The following is a 20,114-nucleotide window of genomic DNA, read 5'->3' as shown; positions in this document are numbered from 1 at the left end:
CCTGTTACAAAAAGAACAAGAACGGAGGGGACGAAAATGGAAAAAAAAATGCATCGATAGGCGCACTGCATGTGTCCGTCGATGCGTGTCTCTCTCTATGCAAGGGCTCCACCGGGTGGCTCCTCCTCCTCGTCTGCCGCTGGCCACGGCGACTCCGCAGCCTCTCGGCCTCTTCCTCCATGTCCAGAGCCTGCCCGACCCTCTTTTCACTGCGGTGGAGCTCAATCGATGGAGTTTAGCTTCCCAACCTCTCTCTCTCTCTCTCTCTCTCTCTCTCTCTCTCTCTCTCCACCGCAGCGGAACATGCCCGATCGTCTATTCAACGAGTTGTAGCTTGGCTACTCAAGCGTAAAAGAGAGAGGAACTTCGAAGTGAGGAGAACGAGAAAGCACAATGGTTTCTCTGCTCCTCCTCTTCTGTGAGTGCTTTTTTGTATTTGAGTGTTTTAGGTCATTTTTCCTATGTTTGAGGGTTTTTCTTTGTGTCGGTAGAGCACTTGGTGAATAAGCATTGTTGGTTTTGTTTTGGGGGGTTTCTCTTCTGGATTTTTTTTTTCATTTGGCAGATGTACTCTTAAGAGCTCCTACGTAGTTAATTTTCTTATGATTTGTTTAATTATAAATTTTTTGTGTTCTGGTTGGGTTTCATTTTGTTTAGAATCATGTGATTGGTTTTTTCAATTCTCTTTCATCAATCCTGGAGGTTCTTTTGATGGAGATTCTTCTGTCATTTTGTTTTCAGGCGCTATGGTTTGCTTGGGTTGAATGGATGTGGAAAGTCCACCCTTCTTACCGCAATAGGCTGCAGGGAGCTTCCAATTCTTGAACACATGGATATCTATCACCTCAGCAGGAAAATTGAAGCTTTAGATATGTTTGCCATTGAGTTTAGTTGATGGATTTGATACTTTATCTTGGTCATAGGATAGGGTTAAAAATATCAATTTCAATTAAGTGTTGGTGATAGGAAAATGTTGTGAATGGCATTGCAATGAATTGCGGGATGAGTCACTTTTTGAGGATGTGTCATTGAAAATAGCAGGATGAGAATGAATAGCTGCTAATGAACCGTCATTGAAATAGCTAATATTTGAGTGTTATTGTTTTTGTATAAATGGGTGGTGTGGGGAGTTGGTGCTATGGCAAACCTTTGGAAATCGTTTGGGGTTAATAACAACTTTGTTTGATTAGGTTTGTTGCTTGTCATTCTTACTGCTGCCAATGAGTCATCATTGAAATAGCTAATATTTGAGTGTTATTGTTTTTATGAATGGGTGGTGTGGGGGAGTTGGTACTATGGAAAATCTTTGAAAATCGTTTGGGGTTAATAACAATTTAGTTTGATTGGGGAAGTAGTTATTTTTCATTCTTAGTTGATTTCTATCATGTAGAAAGAAATATGAACAATATTTCTGTCTCTGAGCATGGTCGGATAGACCCTCTATAATTATGCTATAATAAGATATTTAATTGGATTTTAGATATAATTTCATAATTGGATCCATATCCGGGCAAAAAACCATAATAAACTTGTTAAAACATGTTAAATCGTGAACGGATCGGGTCATATGATCCAAAACAAAGTAATTCTACCCATTATCCTTGACTATTCAAGTTGTCCGCACATCATCATCAAACAATGAACATTTGGAATATAGCATTTCAGTATCCAACAAACATATTGGACTTGAAACAATTATTACGGAACGAACAGCCGTTCTTTTTGTTCATTTCGTCCAACCCAGGACAAGCCATCAAACGTACCCTTAGGTTCACACCAGTACGTCACAAAGATGATGCACGAGCTCGAATTTTTTTTGAAAAAATAAGATATGATGATGCAGATTTTTTTATTTATATCAATAAAAAATATCTTTTGATATTTTAATATGAAAATATATTTGTGTTGTGATATTATTCAAAGCATTAAAATAATATCAACTTTGTGAAAAACAATACATGTTAATGGTGTCATGGCTCTCTAGTTGGCGTGTCACTGTGACGTAGACCAGATCCAGTCTATCTAAATGCGCCAAAGTCCTACAAATGCGGCATCATGTCTAACATAATCAGGATTCAAAACACAAGCGTCTAAGCTCTTCTTCGGTAACAAACTTCTGTTTTGTGGAGTGGGGTGTTTGGATTTCAAAACCTAAAGAATGAAGAGGGTGTGGAACGTATGAAAAGGTTATATAGATATACGTACCTTCCGAGTTTACGCATGAGTCTCTCCATGTCACGTAGAAGGGCTCTGCTCTACAGCGTAGAGAGGTGTAAGAGCGTGTGGGAGGTGAAGCAGACCCTCTCCCAGCTGGTGACTTGGGGCTTCTCCAGCGACCCTTTGGTCGTCTGCAGGCTGCTGGAATCCTTCTCACATCACCCTTCTGGTGGAGGTATCCGCTACGCGCTTCTACTCTTCAACCAAATGGACAACCCCACCATCTGCCTGTTCAACGTCATGATCAAATCTCTTCTCTATATGAACTCATATGAAGACGCTGCAAAAATCTACAGTTGTATGCTTCGTGAAGGGATGCACCCCGACAACTACACGTTTCCTTGCGTTCTGAAGGCCATCGTTGGGCTTCATGACCATAATTCAGGCCCAAACATTCCATACCCGCATCGTGAAATTGGGATTTGAGTCAGATGTTTGCACTTGTAACACGTTGATCAATGATTTTGCCTCTTTTGATGGGGGTGTCGAATACGCACGCCAGGTGTTCAAAGAAATGCCTCAAAGAACTATTGTGTCTCGGACGGTCATGATTTGTGGGTATGCTAGGGTGAGCGAGGTTGATGCGGCACGTGTGATCTTCGATGAAGCTGATGGGAAAGATGTGGTGTTATGGGGTGCCATGATTTCGTGTTATGTTCGTAACAATTGCTTCAAGGAAGGTCTACAGTTGTTTCGATTGATGCAGGCATCAGGCGTGGAGCCAGATGAGGCTGTATTGGTGACCGTTCATGTCGGTTGTGCTCAATTGGGTGCGTTGGATTTGGGTTGGTGGGTTCATAGTTACCTGGATAGAAAAGAGATGCAGCTCAGCGTCCGGCTTAGCACTGCACTCTTGGACATGTATGCTAAATGCGGGTACCTGGATGCTTCTCGAAGGGTTTTTGATAGCACGCCTCAACGAGACGTGGTCTGTTGGAACTCCATGATTATGGCTCTTTCAATGCATGGGGATGCATATGGTGCACTGAAGCTGTTATCGGAGATGGAGATGCATGGGCTATGCCCTGATGACATCACCTTCATTGCAGTTTTAACTGCTTTTTGCCATGTTGGGTTGGTTGATCAATGCCGACGGCAATTCAACCGCATGAGCAAGGTATATGGAATTCAGCCGAAAACAGAACATTACACATCCATGGTGGATGCTCTTGGCCGTGCAGACTTCGTAGATGAGGCTAGGGGACTGCTAGAAGGCATGCCGGGTTGTAACCTTGGTGAAACATTGGCTTGGAGGGCATTGCAGAGTGCATCTTGGCATCATAGGGACATTGGCTCAGCAGAGTTCGCAGCAGAGCGCCTGTTACAGCTAGAACCTCATAGTGGTGTGTAGTCTTCTCTCAAATATCTACGTTGCTGCTGGAAAATTTAATGATTCCCAGAAAATAAAGAAACTGATGAAGGAGAGGGGGGTTCAGAAAACACTTGGTTGCAGTTCTATTGTGATCAATGGGTTAGTCCATGAGTTTGTTGCTGGTGAGAAAATGCACCCACAGATTGAAGATATATATATATATATATATATATATATATAGCATGGGAGAAGATGAAGAAAGAATTGATGCTGTATGGTTACCAAGCCGACATATCAAGTGTTGCCTTCGATTTGGAACAGGAGGAGAAGGAACATTCAGTGTATCATCATAGTGAGAAATTGGCCATAGCCTATGGGCTTATGACATTGGAACCTCTTGTTCCTATCTGCGTGATTAAAAATCTTCTTGTTTGTAGGGATTGTCATACTATAACAAAGCTGATTAGCAAGGTATTCTACAGACAAATCATTGTCAGAGACCGAAATCGGTGGTGTAGCCCAGTCCTGACTCCCGGCCCAGTTAAATATATATATATATATATATATATATTTTAAAAGCCCCGTCCTAGCCCAGCCCTATTCTGGCTTTGGGCTGGCACACGTGTGGGTTGATGCCCTTACTAGGATTGGGGGAATCGGTGGTGTTGAGAAACAATGTTTTGATAATACATAATATGATATGTTGTCATACATGATAAATATATGATATGCTTTTATGCAATATGATAAATATGATATGCCTTCATGAATATGTTATATTATGACTGGATATGATGTGTCATGCATTTAACGAGTATTTGATGCAAGGTTATTTCACCTAAGAAGAATGGAGACAACCTGATCAAGTACAACTATTTGATGCAATCATACTACTCTGAAGAAAAAGCTTGATGAGCCATACATTCATAAAGATTATCCAAGAAGATCGGCTACTTCAAGATGAAGATTTTTTTCTTCTTTAGAGTCATATGTAACAAAACCTTCAGAAGCATGCATATTTCATATTACACTATATGCTTTAATATCATACAAGCCATCTATTTACAAAAAGCTAAGCTTTCATAAAAGGATACAATATTTCAAAAACACCTTTTTGAAACAAATCATTGTACTCCCTACAAGCATTTATGAAAAAGACATTATGACAAGATATAATAGTTCATGATTTCAAAAGCATTAATTATACCTTCTAACAAGCATTTATGAAAAAGACAACTTGAAAAGATATAAAAGCTAATGATTTCAAATATGAAAGAAAAAGATAAAATATATTAACTTATAATATACAATCGTTCATCTTAAATTGACGATTTGAGAAAACAAATATTATTTTATACAAAACTACTTATTGTTTCACAAGACAATTAAGTTTGAAAAAGACTTTTTATTTATTTAATACACACCCAAGAATGTCGACTTATATTCAAAGCCATCATTCTTTTTGTAAACATTAAATGTCACTTAAAAAAGCATTTGAGAAATGACCATTTATAAATAAAGTACTTAAACAAACATTTATTGTACTTACATACATTTAACCAAAGAAGTGACGATTTGTAAGAAAACTATTAATATACAACAAATCATTAAATTGAGTAAAGACAAAATTATATTATAAATTACACTTCAACGTTCAATGTACTACAAATCATTTATTATGAGAAAGGACCCATTACAAATTAAAACTCATTTTTAATTACAAACAACGTATAGTGTAGCTCAACTATTACATTTATGGAATGACGACTTTTTGAAAAAGTAATGTAGTACACATATCATTTCACACACTCTTTCATAAAATTATGTTTTAAGATGACCTGACACCTCACATCTCAAAAGGACAATCATTTCAAAAATCAACAACTAATTTTAAAAACCTATATATATACAAACAAAATAATATTTCACAAGACACATGTGAGCTTTCAAAGAGAAAAACTCTTACTCGATATTCTGAAAAAGTACTTAGAAAAAGAAAGAGAAAAGTAAGAGAAAAAGACAAGAAAAGCTCTTTGACAAAAGAATCAACTGTGTGTGAAAAAGAAAAGAACATTCTATTCCTCTGAGAGATTATTCTATCCATTTTTCAAAGAGAGAACATTCTGAGAATCTTCATACGTGCATTCATACTCTGCATATCATTCTAAAGGTTCTTTAGGAAAGTGTTGTAACTTTCTGTTATCTACTGTATCACTTCTCTGTTGAGAGAAGTAGACCTCTGTGAAAGAGGGTGTTTCCCTTCTCTGTTGAGAGAAGTAGACCTCTGAGAAATAGGGTGTTTCCCTTCTCTATTAAGAGAAGTAGACCTCTGAGAAATAGGGTGTTTCTCTTCTCTGTTGAGAGAAGTAGACCTCTGAGGAAGAGGGTGTTTCCCTTCTCTGTTGAGAGAAGTAGACCTCTGAGGAAGAGGGTGTTGTACTATTTATCCCGTAACACGAATTTTATAGTGAAAGACTCAAGTGTTTTACTTGGGGACTGGATGTAGGTCAGTAACTCGACCGAACCAGTATAAATCTTGTGTTTATTGTGTTGTGTCTTATTGTCTTTAATTTTAATTTTAATTTTAATTTTAATTTTATCGATCTATATTGTATTTTACTATTCACCCCTCTAGAGGAATTTCATTTGCTATCAGAGCAGGTTTTGCTGGTTTCGACATAACAAGTCTTCCAGCACAAATGACATCAACCTCTTATGCTCGTGACATCGAAGGTCAACACACATCTCGCCTTCCTTTCTTCAATGGCACCAACTACGGATATCAGAAATGCAGGATGACCATATTCCTAAAATCTATATACTTTGCTGTATGGAAAATTGTTGAATGTTCATACACATCTCCATCTTCAGACTATAGTTTATGGTCTGATGAAGAAAAGAAGATGGCTAATCTAAATGCAAAGGCTATGAATGCTTTGTATTGCGCCATTGATCAAAATGAATTTAACAGGATATCAATTTGTTAATCTGCATATGATATTTGGCACTCTCTGGAGGTTATTCATGAAGGAACTAACAGAGTAAAAGAAGCTAAGATCTCATCTCTGGTCCGAAAATATGAGCTATTCAAAATGAATAAAGATGAGTTCATCACAGAGATGTTTACCAGATTCACCAACATCACCAATGATCTTAAATCTCTGTGAGAAACCTATTCTCAGACCGATAAGGTGAAAAAGATCTTGAGATCGCTTATAACTGACTGGGAGAAAAAGACCACAGCTATTGAAGAAGCCCAAGATCTATCCAAGCTCACTCTGGATGACCTAATAGGCAATCTCATGGCCTATTAAGTTCATATGAAAGAAAAAAGGAAAGGTGAACAACCTACGAAAAAAAATCTAGCCTTCTCAGCCATTTCTGAGAATGAGGACTCATAAAAGGAATCTAAAATTGCGCTGCTTACTCGAAAATTTCAGCGCTTCATGAGAAAGAACATGCTATCAAATAAGCACAAGGAAAAGAAAGACTTCAAGGAAGACACCATGTGCTATCAATGTAATAAGCCAGGTCACGTAAGACGTGACTGTCCTCTTCTAAAAAGAAAATTCAAAATCGAGGAACCAAAGAAAAAGTTCTTCAAGAAAAATGCTCTACATGCTTAATGGGATGATTTAGAACCATCCACAAGTGAAGAGTCGAGTGACGATGAAGCCGAAACTGCAAATATGTGCTTCATGGCAGAAGAAAACTTTGTAAGTGAATATTCTGATTTTTCTTTTGAAGAACTTCTAAATGCATTTCAAGAACTCTTTGAAGAATCTAGGAAAATGATTCTCAAAAACAAAATTTTAAAATCCGAAAATTTAGAGCTTTCCCAGAAAAATGAAAAACTCAGTGTTGAAAATTCTGAGTTGAAAAAGAAAAATTTTATTCTTACTTTTGAAATCAGTTCTACTAGTTCCAAAACTAAAAATCTTCAGGTAGAAATTTCAGAATTAAAAAGCAAACCTGAAAACCTTATGAAAACGGTTTTCAAGTTTACCAAAGGGAAAGAGAACCTGGACAAACTCCTATCCTCTTAAAAATTCTCTTTTTACAAGAATGGTATTGGTTACTCTCATCTAAATAGACCTTCTTGTATGGATCAAAGGACTGCATTTGTTAAAGGTTCTGTTGAACCTAAGCAGGAGTGTTACAACTTCAATTTTAATACCATGTACTCCTCTAGGTCTGTAGACAAACCCAAATCAAAATGGATATGGGTTCCAAAGTCTAACAAAAAGGGACCCGATTGGGTACCAAAAAGAAGTTTTACTTGATCTATTGCAGGCACTGAAAAAGAAGAACAGATGGATTCTAGACAGTGGATGTTCAAAGCATATGACAGAACATCCTAATCTTTTTGTTGTTCTTCATCATAAAGAAGGAGGAACTGTCACCTTTGGAGATAACAACAAAGGATTAATAATTGGGATTGGCAACATTGATAACATCGATAAACCTCTTATTAAAGACGTTCTCCTTGTTAAAGGTTTAAAACATAACCTCTTAAGTATAAGTCAAATGTGTCACACAGGATATAATGTTAGCTACAAACATGATGCATGCCTCGTAGCAGACACCAACGAAAATATTATTTTAAAAGTTATAAGAAAAAATAATATATATGAAATATACCTAGAGAATATTACTGAACACTGTCTTATAGCTAATAATGACTCAAAATTTATGGCATATGAGAATGAGACATGTTAACTCTAAATATATGTCTAAATTAGCTAAGAATAACTTGGTACGTGGATTACCTAAAATATCATTTAAAAAGGACTATTTTTGTGATGCTTGTCAATTAGGAAAACTGTCAAAATCATCTTTCAAATAAAAAATTATTGTGTCAAGTAAAAGACCTTTAGAGCTTCTCCACCTGGATCTTTTTGGTCCTTCTAGGGTAGTAAGTTTTAATCATAATAAATATGCTTTTATCATTGTTGATGATTATTCAAGATTTACTTGGGTAATATTTTTGAAAAATAAAAGTGATACGTTTTGTGAATTTGAAATTTTATGTAAAAAGTTACAAAATGAAAAATCTTCTATAATTGTCAAAATTCATAGTGACCATGGAGGAGAATTTGATAATGATCTTTTTGTAAATTTTTGTAACTTGCATGGTATCTCTCATAACTTTGCCTTTTCTAGAGCTGCACCTCAAAATGGTGTAGTAGAAAGAAAGAATAAAATCCTTCAAGAATATGCTAGAACTATGCTCCAACATAATAATCTTGCTAAATATATTTGGGCTGAAGCTGTTAACACTGCATGCTATATCTCAAATAGAGTTCTTATCAGGCCTTTATTGAATAAAACTCTCTATGAACTATTCTATGACAGAACTTCAAGAATAGACTACTTCAAAGTCTTTGGGTGTAAATGCTCTATCCATAACACCAAAGATAGCCTTGATAAATTTGATGCTAAATCTGTTGAAGGCATATTCTTAGGATATTCAAGTCATAGTAAAGCATACAAAGTTTTTAATAAGAGTACTAATACTATTAAAGAATCTATGCATGTCAGTTTTTGTTAATCTATTGATCAATCTGTTCATAAGCAGACTAACGATGATGATCTTGAAAGTATAAATTTTTTCTTAGATAACACAGCTAAACCTAATGAAGATGATCATCAAAGAACATTTGCTGAAATCAGAGATCATCCTCAAAAGCAGATTTTGGGAGACCTGACTAAGGGGGTTCAAACAAGAGCTCAGTTGGAACGTATTGCAAATATGACGTTCATTTCTCAACTTGAACCAAAGAAGATTGATGAAGCCATCATTGACGAGTTCTGGATGCTAGCCATGACTGAAGAACTGAATCAGTTTCAAAGAAATAATGTGTGGGATCTTGTACCAAGACCAAAAGATCATCAAATCATTGGGACAAGATGGATCTCCAGAAACAAGCTGGATGAAACAGGTAATGTTATAAGAAACAAGGCAAGGCTAGTAGCTCAAGGATACAATCAAGAGGAAGGTATTGATTTTGATGAAACATTTGCTTTTGTTACTAGACTTGAATCTATAAGAATGTTTTTGGCTTATGCAAGCTATATGAATTTCAAACTATATCAAATGGATGTTAAAAGTGCTTTTCTAAATGGTTTTATAAATTAAGAAGTTTATGTAAAACAACCTCTAGGTTTTGAAAATGAACAATTTCCAGATCATGTCTTTAAACTAAAGCGTGCTTTATATGGTTTAAAACAAGCACCTCGTGCTTGGTATGATAGAATTAAAACTTTTCTATTAAAAACCAGATTTTCTGTAGGCAGAGCAGACTCAACTTTATTTGTAAAAATAGTGGATGATCATACCTTAATCGTTCAAATATATGTGGACGATATCATCTTTGGATCTACTAACAATTGTCTTTGTGAAGACTTTTCTAAGTCCATGCAGAAAGAATTTGAAATGAGTATGATGGGAGAACTCATCTACTTTCTTGGGCTGCATATTAAGCAAACCAAGGATGGAGTCTTCATCAATCAGTCTAAATATGCCCATGAACTTCTGAAGAGGTTCAACATGAACTCAACTTCTTCAAAGAATACCCCTATGAGCACAACCACTGTATTGGACAAAGATGAAGATGGTAAGACTGTGAATACAAAGTTATTCAGAGGTATGATAGGATCACTACTATATTTAACTGCTAGCAGTCCAGATATCATGTTCAATATTTGCTTGTGTGCTAGATATCAATCAAATCCAAAGGAATTACATCTTAAAGCTGTAAAAAGAATAATGAGATATCTAAAAGGAACAGTTGATTTTTGGTTATTTTATTCAAAATCATCTACATTTGACTTAATCTCATACAGTGATGCTGATTTTGTTGGTAGTAAATCTGACAGAAAAAACACAAGTGGAACATGTCATATGCTAGGGCACTCACTAGTTTCATGGTTCAGTAAGAAACAAAATTTTGTATCATTATCAACTACTGAAGCTGAATATATAGCTGAAAGCCTAGCATGTACACAAGTCATCTGGATGAAACAAACATTAAAAGACTTTGGTTTAAAATTTGAAAATACAACTATTTTGTGTGATAATACAAGTGCTATCAATTTATCTAAAAATCCTATTCTTCACTCACGTACAAAGCACATTCAAATTCGACACCACTTTTTAAGAAAACAAGTCTTAAACAACATAATCAAACTTGAATTTATACCCACTAATAAACAATTAGCAGATATTTTCACTAAACCTTTAAAAAATGAAGACTTTATACGAATTAGAAGAGAATTAGGAATCTGTAAACTAAGTGACTTGTAATTAATCACACTTATTTGTAGTTTTACTTAGATAAAACTTTGCAAAATCTTGTGATTTTTTGTTGTTTATCATTTATATTTTAAGTTTTTCATTCCTTCTTGTCGATTCTCGTTTTTTTTTATCTTTCATATTTTTATCTTTCAAATATATTGTTTTCTTTTTCCCATCATCTCTTTTACCACCTTTTCAAAGTCAAAAAGAGTCATTCTCATATTCATGTACACTCATAAAAACCACAAGCTTTTTAATACAAAATAAATACTTTATGTCACTCTTTTCTTTCAAAAATGTCATATCTTGCAAAGTACACATCACTTGATGACCTATCTCCTTTCACGCCTATCCATAAAAACCACTTTTACATTAAATAAGCAATCATAACTTTTCTCTCATAACTCTCTTTTGTCTATTTCTCAAAGCATCCCTTACGAATATTTGTCTATTTCTCAAAGCATCCCTTACGAATATTGAATCTATCTTCTATAAGTAAAATCATTTTTTATATATACCAACTTGTTGTTTGTCTTATTAGGCCATTATTCAACTTTCTATTTCACATGATATCACTTTATAGCATTCTTACACACATCTCTTCTCACGATATCTTTTATTTTCCTCATTCCAAGACTCTTCATATCTCATCACCTCTTTAATCGAAATCTTCAAAATCCATAGGTCATTATTTACATCGTGCAACACACCTCTTTGTTTCTATTCATCCCTCCTCTTTTGTCCATCCGTTTTCAATCACACATAATAATTCCAAATAGCACTCCATACTCAAACCATGAATACTCTTTCAATTCAATGGACTCTCCTATATCAAGTTTTCATTCTAATAAAGAACAATTTTTTAAACTATATTTTTGTCATCTAGCATAATATAATAAGTTCTCATCAACGCACTCTTCCAAAGAGTGATTTGATCTCTCATTCACGAGTGCCTTAAGATATAAATAGATATTCACGAGTAATGCACTCAACTATAGTCCAAACTTTATTCACTTGAATTGTCATTCACTTGTTATTATAATAAATTTCATCCTTCTATTTAATAAAATGATTCACTCTTCACGAATTCATCACCTATTCGAAAACTTCTATCAACCTACATTCTCTCCAAGTTCATTTCTCATTCTCTCAAGTTACTTGTCATGGCCTCCTCTTCCAAATCCTTCTCTGATGATATCAGCATGATTGAATCCTCTGAATTGAGATATCCAGATCTCATTCACAACTATAATTACGTAAGCTCTCTTCCCATCCAAACAGGTAGGTTAGTCCACTTCCAAGACTTCACCTTCTTTGATCTTGAAACTTCCCTACAAGACTTTGTTCCAATTTATCCCCATCTCATCAAGATTTTTTACACCAATCTCTCGACAAACTATGACCAAACGGCTGTCACTACCATGGTTCATGGTAAAATCATTTCCTTTGACATTCACTCATTAGAATGCATTCTGAACCTTCCATCCTCTGGCATCGATCTCCCAAACATAGTACCTATCGATCGTACTGTGTTCAAAAAGGTGTTTCACTCCACACGATCCACCCACTTTATGTGGCATATGAGCAATCTAAAACCTCATGCTCAGCTTGTGTCACAAATCCTATCCTACAATGTCTTTCCCAAACAACCGTCTAAGGGATTCGTGCCAAACAAAATCTCTCTTTTAATCTATGCAATCTTTTGTTCCTTCCCAATCAATTGGTCGAGCATCATATTCAACAACATGATTAATTTTTGTGCCTTTCGTTCACTTCCATTTGAATATTTTATCACTCATATTCTTAAGTACTTCAATGTGCCACTTCACAATGACGTCGTATTCTATTCTACACATGCATTTGATGATACCTACTTCTCCGAAGAAGGGTCACCCCCACAACATTCTGACGACGAAGGCCCTGGTGAGGCAGATCCGGCTCCGACATCTGAACTAGATATATTCTCAGCTCTTGTAGATGTCCAGAACACACAGGATCTCCTACTGAAGAATCAAGCCTCTCTGTAGCAAGCCTTTCACTCACTGAAGATTGGCCAAGATGCTCTCATTCACAAATTTCATCTTCCGTCTGATTCCGAATGAACTATATTTTTTTTGGTCTATAATAATAACTTTTCTACTCTGATCTCTCCTTTTTGTCAATGACAAAGGGGGAGAAAAACCTATCTCTCCTACGCATGAGAAATTCAATTTCTTGAACTTAAACTTTTACTTATGTTTTTTTCTTAAACTTAAACTTTTACTTATGTTTTTTTCTTGAACTTAAACATTTACTTATGTTTTTTATATACTATCGTCTTATGTATGTTTTATGTATGATATCATAATTTAATTTTATTTAAAGTATCATTATGCATATGGCTTATTGACAGGGGGCGCATATATTGTTATCATAAAAAAGGGGGAGAATGTTGAGAAACTATGTTTTGATGATACATAATATGATATGCTTTCATGTGATATAATAAATATGATATGCCTTCATGAATATGTTATATTATGACTGGATATGATGTGTCATGCATTTAACGAGTATTTGATGCAAGGTTATTTCACCTAAGAAGAATGGAGACAACCTGATCAAGTACAACTATTTGATGCAATCATACTACTCTGAAGAAAAAGCTTGATGGGCTATACATTCATAAAGATTATCCAAGAAGATCGACTACTTCAAGATGAAGACTTTTTTCTTCTTTAGAGTCATGTGTAACAGAACCTTCAGAAGCATGCATATTTCATATTACACTATATGCTTTAATATCATACAAGCCATCTAATTACAAAAAACTAAGCTTTCATAAAAGGATACGATATTTTAAAAATACATTTTTGAAACAAATCATTGTACTTCCTACAAGCATTTATGAAAAAGATATTTTGACAAGATATAATAGCTCATGATTTCAAAAGCATTAATTGTACCTTCTAACAAGCATTTATGAAAAAGACAACTTGAAAAGATATAAAAGCTAATGATTTCAAATATGAAAGAAAAAGACAAAATGTATTAACTCATAATATACAATCGTTCATCTTGAATTGACGATTTGAGAAAACAAATATTATTTTATACAAAACTACTTATTGTTTCACAAGACAATTAAGTTTGAAAATGACTTTTTATTTATTTAATACACACCCAAGAATGTCGACTTATATTCAAAGCCATCATTCTTTTTTTAAACATTAAATGTCACTTAAAAAAGCATTTGAGAAATGACCATTTATAAATAAAGTACTTAAACAAGCATTTATTGTACTTACATACATTTAACCAAAGAAGTGAGGATTTGTAAGAAAACTATTAATATACAACAAATCATTAAATTGAGTAAAGACAAAATTACATTATAAATTACACTTCAACGTTCAATGTACTACAAATCATTTATTATGAGAAAAGACCCATTACAAATTAAAACTCATTTTTAATTACAAACAACGTATAGTGTACCTCAACTATTACATTTATGGAATGACGACTTTTTGAAAAAGTAATGTAGTACACATATCATTTCACACACTCTTTCATAAAATTATGTTTTGAGATGACCTGACACCTCACATCTCAAAAGGACAATCATTTCAAAAAGCAACGACTAATTTTAAAAACCTATATATATATATATATATATATATATATATATATATACAAACAAAATAATATTTCACAAGACACATGTGAGCTTTCAAAGAAAAAAACTCTTACTCGATATTCTGAAAAAGTAATTAGAAAAAGAAAGAGAAAAGTAAGAGAAAAAGACAAGAAAAGCTCTTTGACAAAAGAATCAACTGTGTGTGAAAAAGAAAAGAACATTATGTTCCTTTGAGAGATTATTCTATCCGTTTTTCAAAGAGAGAACATTCTAAGAATCTTCATACGTCCATTCATACTCTGCATATCATTCTGAAGGTTCTTTAGGAAAGTGTTGTAACTTTTTGTTATCTACTGTATCCCTTCTCTGTTGAGAGAAGTAGACCTCTGTGAAAGAGGGTGTTTCCCTTCTCTGTTGAGAGAAGTAGACCTCTAAGAAAGAGGGTGTTTCCCTTCTCTGTTGAGAGAAGTAGACCTCTGAGGAAGAGGGTGTTTCTCTTCTCTGTTGAGAGAAGTAGACCTCTGAGGAAGAGGGTGTTGTACTATTTATCCCGTAACACAGATTTTATAGTGAAAGGCTCAAGTGTTTTACTTGGGGACTGGATGTAGGTCAGTAACTCGATCGAACCAGTATAAATCTTGTGTTTATTGTGTTGTGCCTTATTGTCTTTAATTTTTATTTTATCGATCTATATTGTATTACACTATTCACCCCCCCCCCCTAGTAGAATTTCAGGTGCCACCGTGTGTTGATGTGCGTGTGAGGGTTCAGATTTGAGCCGTGTGTGGATGTGTGTGAGGGGTTGGGAGAACTCAAATTTGCATTTTTCTCTCTTAATTTTTTTTTATCGAGGTGTCAACGGGTCAGATTTGATTTGTACACATGTGGAACGAGACCTGACTCTGATTTTGGGGTATGGTACCGACTTCGAACTCGTGTCTAATCAGATTCACCATAAGAGAAACCATACCTGGACCTGATAAGAACTATATTAACCAGACTCGGTAAAATACTATTTTTATCCTTTTTACATTAAAAAATTGCAAGCCTTAAACGAAACTCGTGTCAGCACTGAATTTGGTACAAAATTTCACAAACTATACCTGAATCCATGTACTAATCATACTTTTGGGTCCAGATCTGAGTCTTAATCGGATCTTCGTATTTATCACCATACTTGAACTCTATAGGGTTTGGTACAGGTTGGGTCTGGGTAAACCCAACCCATTGATATCCCTATCAAGTAGGGGTAAGATTTGGATTGGATCATGCTAGACCATATCTAAATCCAAAACATGAACAATAGATAGAGAGTCATTCCAGCAGGTAATATTGCAATACAAGCCGTTTCTGTCCAATTTCTGAAAAAATGAATTATTTTATTTAAATGTTTTGAATTCTAAAGTGTCAAACCATATTTTTTTTCAAATTATTACATGGCGTTGTCCTGATAGCGTAAAACTCTATGGCCTTACTACTCGTCGCCTTGCTTAAGCTTGCACAAAGAGGTGACACCCATGAGATCTTAACCTGCTTGCCTAGTAGCCTAGGCCTCATCCCATCGCACCAAACTCCTTATGGTTGGCCTAACCATAAGCAGTAGGTTTAGAGATAAAATCTTATTGCTTTCAACTATGAAACAATGTCATTTTTTAAGCGGACCTATTATTTTCAAGTGTATTTTTTTTCTATAAATAAGCTAGTTCAAGCGTGGTTTATTTAGCTCATGTTGGTTATAAACTCCAACTTGAATCGACTCACCACAAAAATGAGTCAAACTTGAACACTTTAAGCTTAGCTAGTTTGGCTCGTTTACCGGCCTTAGTTGAGCTCACTTGGTATATATTGCCATTAGATAATGTTTAAGAACTTTCCGTTGAGGTTGAGAAAGACTGCAGTAGATAGTTTGATTTGTCCATATGAAATAGATTTTTATTAATAATTGTAGCCATTTTTTATTTTATCTAAAAAAAAATTTTTGGGGCGCTGCCCCCGAACCCCCCACTATCACACCATTTTTTTTTGCTATACCTCAGTTTGTTGCCCCCCCCCCCCTCACATGAATCCTAGCTACGCCCCTAAGTATATGCCCATAGTTCGGTTAAGTGCATGTCTCATTATGGTTTTTTATCGGATGAGTCTTTTTCTCTCCTTCAATTTAGATCTGTTGTAAAACAATGGTTATACATTCAAAGAATTGCATATTGAATTGGTCTGACTTCATGGCACATAAAGCCCTTGGCGCTAATTTAGTTTCTTTTTCTCTCGTCTATTGTCTGGATACATTGATTAAGATTTGTTCTCATTCTACTATGTCTGCTTATGTCTGTTACAAAACTTGTATGAAAACACACATAATCAGATCACACATATTTACGTGGTTCGGTAATGACTGCCTACATCCACGAAAGAAAAATGACTCAATCGTTTATTGTTATCTCACACCCCCAGATGGCTACAATACACTGATATAAATAGGAGACTCTAGCCAATTCAAACAAGCAACAGTTGGTTGGAGATAGACTCAATCTCAACCGAAATCTCACCCGAAAAGGATAAAGATGAAACACATGGTAATCAAGGAAGTTACCATAAACTTAAAAAAATTATTTCAAACTTGCTGAATAGGAATAACAGATGTGAACCAATAAGCATCTGTATCTACACGGTGACATTTTCACCCTCAAGTTGGTGCACAGATATCTATCAAATCAACTTGCAACTCAGCTTGTGAAAGGGTTCACGACTTAGGAATTTAGTGAAAATGTGGATCTTTGCTTCCAACATATGACATGTATACTTCTTTAGCTTGAATCTTTTCTCTCACAAAGTGGTAGTCGACTTCAATATGTTTAGTTTTTTCATGAAAACTTGGATTAGCTCTAATGTTTATAGCATCCATGTTATCACACTTGAGTTCCATCTATTGAGTCATTTTTATACCCATATCAAACAAGAGAGCCTTAATCCAAATGAGCTCGCATGTACACGCAGTCATGGCGCGATACTCTGCTTCAGCACGAGATCTAGTAACTACAGATTGTTTCTTGCTTTTCCAAATGACAAGATTACCACCATCAAAGGAACAAAAGGCTGTTGTTGATCTTCTATCATTAGGGTCTCCTACCCAGTCGACGTCAGTGAATCCTACAATGTCAAGGTTTTCATTTTTTTTCATAAGAATCCCCTTACCTAGGCTCCATTTAAGATATCAAAGAATTCTATGTGTAGCTTCAACATGAATGGATCATGGATGATGCATGAATTGACTGATTACACTCACAGCATAGGTAATATCTGGGTGAGTAATGGTCAGATATATTAACTTTTCTACAAGACTTTAAAAGCTCTCAAAGTTGGCAATAACATTTCTTTCATTTTTCTTTAGTTTGTAGTTAGCTTCAAGGGGAGTTTCGACTGTCTTTGATCCAATTACTTCAGTATCTTTAAGAAGATCTAGATTGTACTTTCATTGACACAAGAAAATTCCTTTATTTGAATGTGTGACTTAGATGCCAAGAAAATACCTTAGTTTGCCAAGATCTTTGATATCAAATTTGGCATGAAAGATTTCTTTAGTTTTCTGCATCATAGCTTTATTATCGCCTGTCAGAATTATGTCATCAACATATACAAGTAGAATGGCATTGCCTAGGGATGAACGATGCACAAACATGGTATAATTAGCAGTATTGCGTCTGAATTTGATATCAATAAGAATGTCACTAAATTTGGCAAACCAGGCCCGAGGAAATTGTTTGAAGCCATAAATAGACTTTTGGAGTTTGCACACTTTCCCAAGATCATTGTTATATTCGGGCAGAAGATCCATATACACTTCTTCTTCTAACTCATCATGAAGGAATGCATTCTTCACATCTAATTGTAAGATGCCCCACTGTTTATTAGCAGCAACAGAAAGGAGAATACAGATAGAACTCATTTTTGCAACGGGTGCAAAAGTTTCAATGAGGTTGATACCTTCTTTCAGAGTATACCCCTTTGTGACCAATCTTGCTTTGTATCTTTCCACAGATCCGTCACTATTATATTTGATTTTATATATCCAATGACATCCCATTGTTTTCTTCTCTTGAGACAGTTCAACTAATGTCCAAGTGTTGTTTTTGATTAATGCCTTTAATTCATCATCCATAGCCGATTTCCATTGAGGGTTTTCATGAGCTTCTTTGAAACTTGTTGGTTCTTCATGGTGAGCATAGGCTTTGGCCAGGTAGAAACGATATGACACAAATAATTTCAAGAGGTCTAATCGATGTTCTATAGAATGTACTTTTAGAGATTCATTGGTACAATAGGAATAGTAGTCTTTCAGTCTAACAGGAGGTCTAGTGGGTCGAGATGACTTCCTAATGTTACCATTTTCTTGAACAGAATTGGTTGTGTGCTGACTTGAGTTGGAAGTAGTGACAGGATCTGTAGAAAAAGAATTTGGATCAAGTTCAAAATGGGTATCAGAATCTTGAATAGATAAGTCATTCTGAACATTGAGAATACATAGGTTAGGACAGGAGTCAGCAAGGTTTTTATGAATAGGCAAAATGGGACCTGGCATGAAACTTGACATATCTGGCTGAGTCCCCCCCTCGTTGGAATACTGGAAGTAGGGTTCATTTTAAAAAACCTCAAGTCTCTTGACACATACAATTTTTTTGAAATAGGATCAAAGCATTTGAACCCCTTCTTTGATGAAGAGTATCCAACGAAAATACATTTGATAGCTCTTTTTTCAAGTTTGTTTCAAAACTTTTCTTGGATATGAACAAAGCACTTACAACAAAAAACTTTCAATGTTTAATGGAAATTTTTTGATTTCTCAACCTTTCCATAAGAATTTAATTTCCAAACTAGAACTTAGGACCCAATTTATTAAATAACATGTTGTAGCTATGGCATCGGTCCAATATGGTTGAGGAATGTTCATGTGAAACATGAGAGACCGAGCAACATTGAGTAAATGACGATTTTTCCATTCAGTGACCCTGTTTTGTTGAGGGGTTCCTCCACACATATTTTGGGGCATTATCCCTTGTTGCTTCAAGAAATCATCAAGAACTTTATTAATATAGTCCTCTCCATTATCAGACCTCAAAAGTTTGATCTTGTGGTCATATTGAGTAAGCACAAGATTGTAAAAGTTTTTAAAAACTTTGGCCACCTCATTTTTATGCTTCAAAAAATATACTGAAGTCACTCGAGACTTGTCTTCAATGAAAGTAACATAATATTTAAAACCAAACAAAGAGTCTACGGGGGCTGGACTCCACATATCAGAGTGTACCAATTCAAAAAACTCATTACTCCTAGTAGAGGAGTTTTAAAAAGAGAGCCGAGAGGCCTTAACAAACTCATATGCATCACATGATAAGTTATCATTATTCAATTCTGCTAACACTAATTTTATGATTTTAGAAGAAGCATGTTCAAGACGAGAGTGCCAGAGATGGTACAAATTACTTGATTGAGCACAGCATAAGAATGTCTGTTGTGGTGGACTGAAGATGTATAACACATCACGTTTAACAACTCTACCAATCATCCTCTTCGTTCTCCTATCCTGAAACACTACATCCTTTGAAGAGAAAACAACCAGGCAATCATAAGTTTTTGTGATCTTACTCACAGACATGAGATTAGTAGCAAATTTA

The 20,114-nt window shown here is 35.1% G+C and overlaps 2 protein-coding genes across 2 annotated transcripts; both read left to right on the top strand.

Moving 5' to 3' along the window:
• Window positions 1-2,220: 2,220 nt before the first annotated feature.
• On the top strand, window positions 2,221-2,643 carry LOC149832352 (pentatricopeptide repeat-containing protein At1g31920-like). Its single transcript, XM_090013229.1, has one exon. The coding sequence runs from the start codon at window positions 2,221-2,223 to the stop codon at window positions 2,641-2,643; it is 423 nt and encodes a 140-aa protein (XP_089869355.1).
• An 88-nt stretch (window positions 2,644-2,731) lies between these two features.
• On the top strand, window positions 2,732-3,568 carry LOC149832351 (putative pentatricopeptide repeat-containing protein At3g15930). Its single transcript, XM_090013228.1, has one exon. It carries the CDS (start codon window positions 2,732-2,734, stop codon window positions 3,566-3,568), a length of 837 nt encoding a protein of 278 aa, XP_089869354.1.
• The last annotated feature ends 16,546 nt before the right edge of the window (window positions 3,569-20,114 follow it).

Source organism: Nuphar pumila, chromosome 7, assembly GCF_984573655.1.
Source record: "Nuphar pumila chromosome 7, dmNupPumi1.hap1.1, whole genome shotgun sequence".
Taxonomy (NCBI): Eukaryota; Viridiplantae; Streptophyta; class Magnoliopsida; order Nymphaeales; family Nymphaeaceae; genus Nuphar; species Nuphar pumila.
This window is presented reverse-complemented; position numbering and strand designations above follow the sequence as displayed.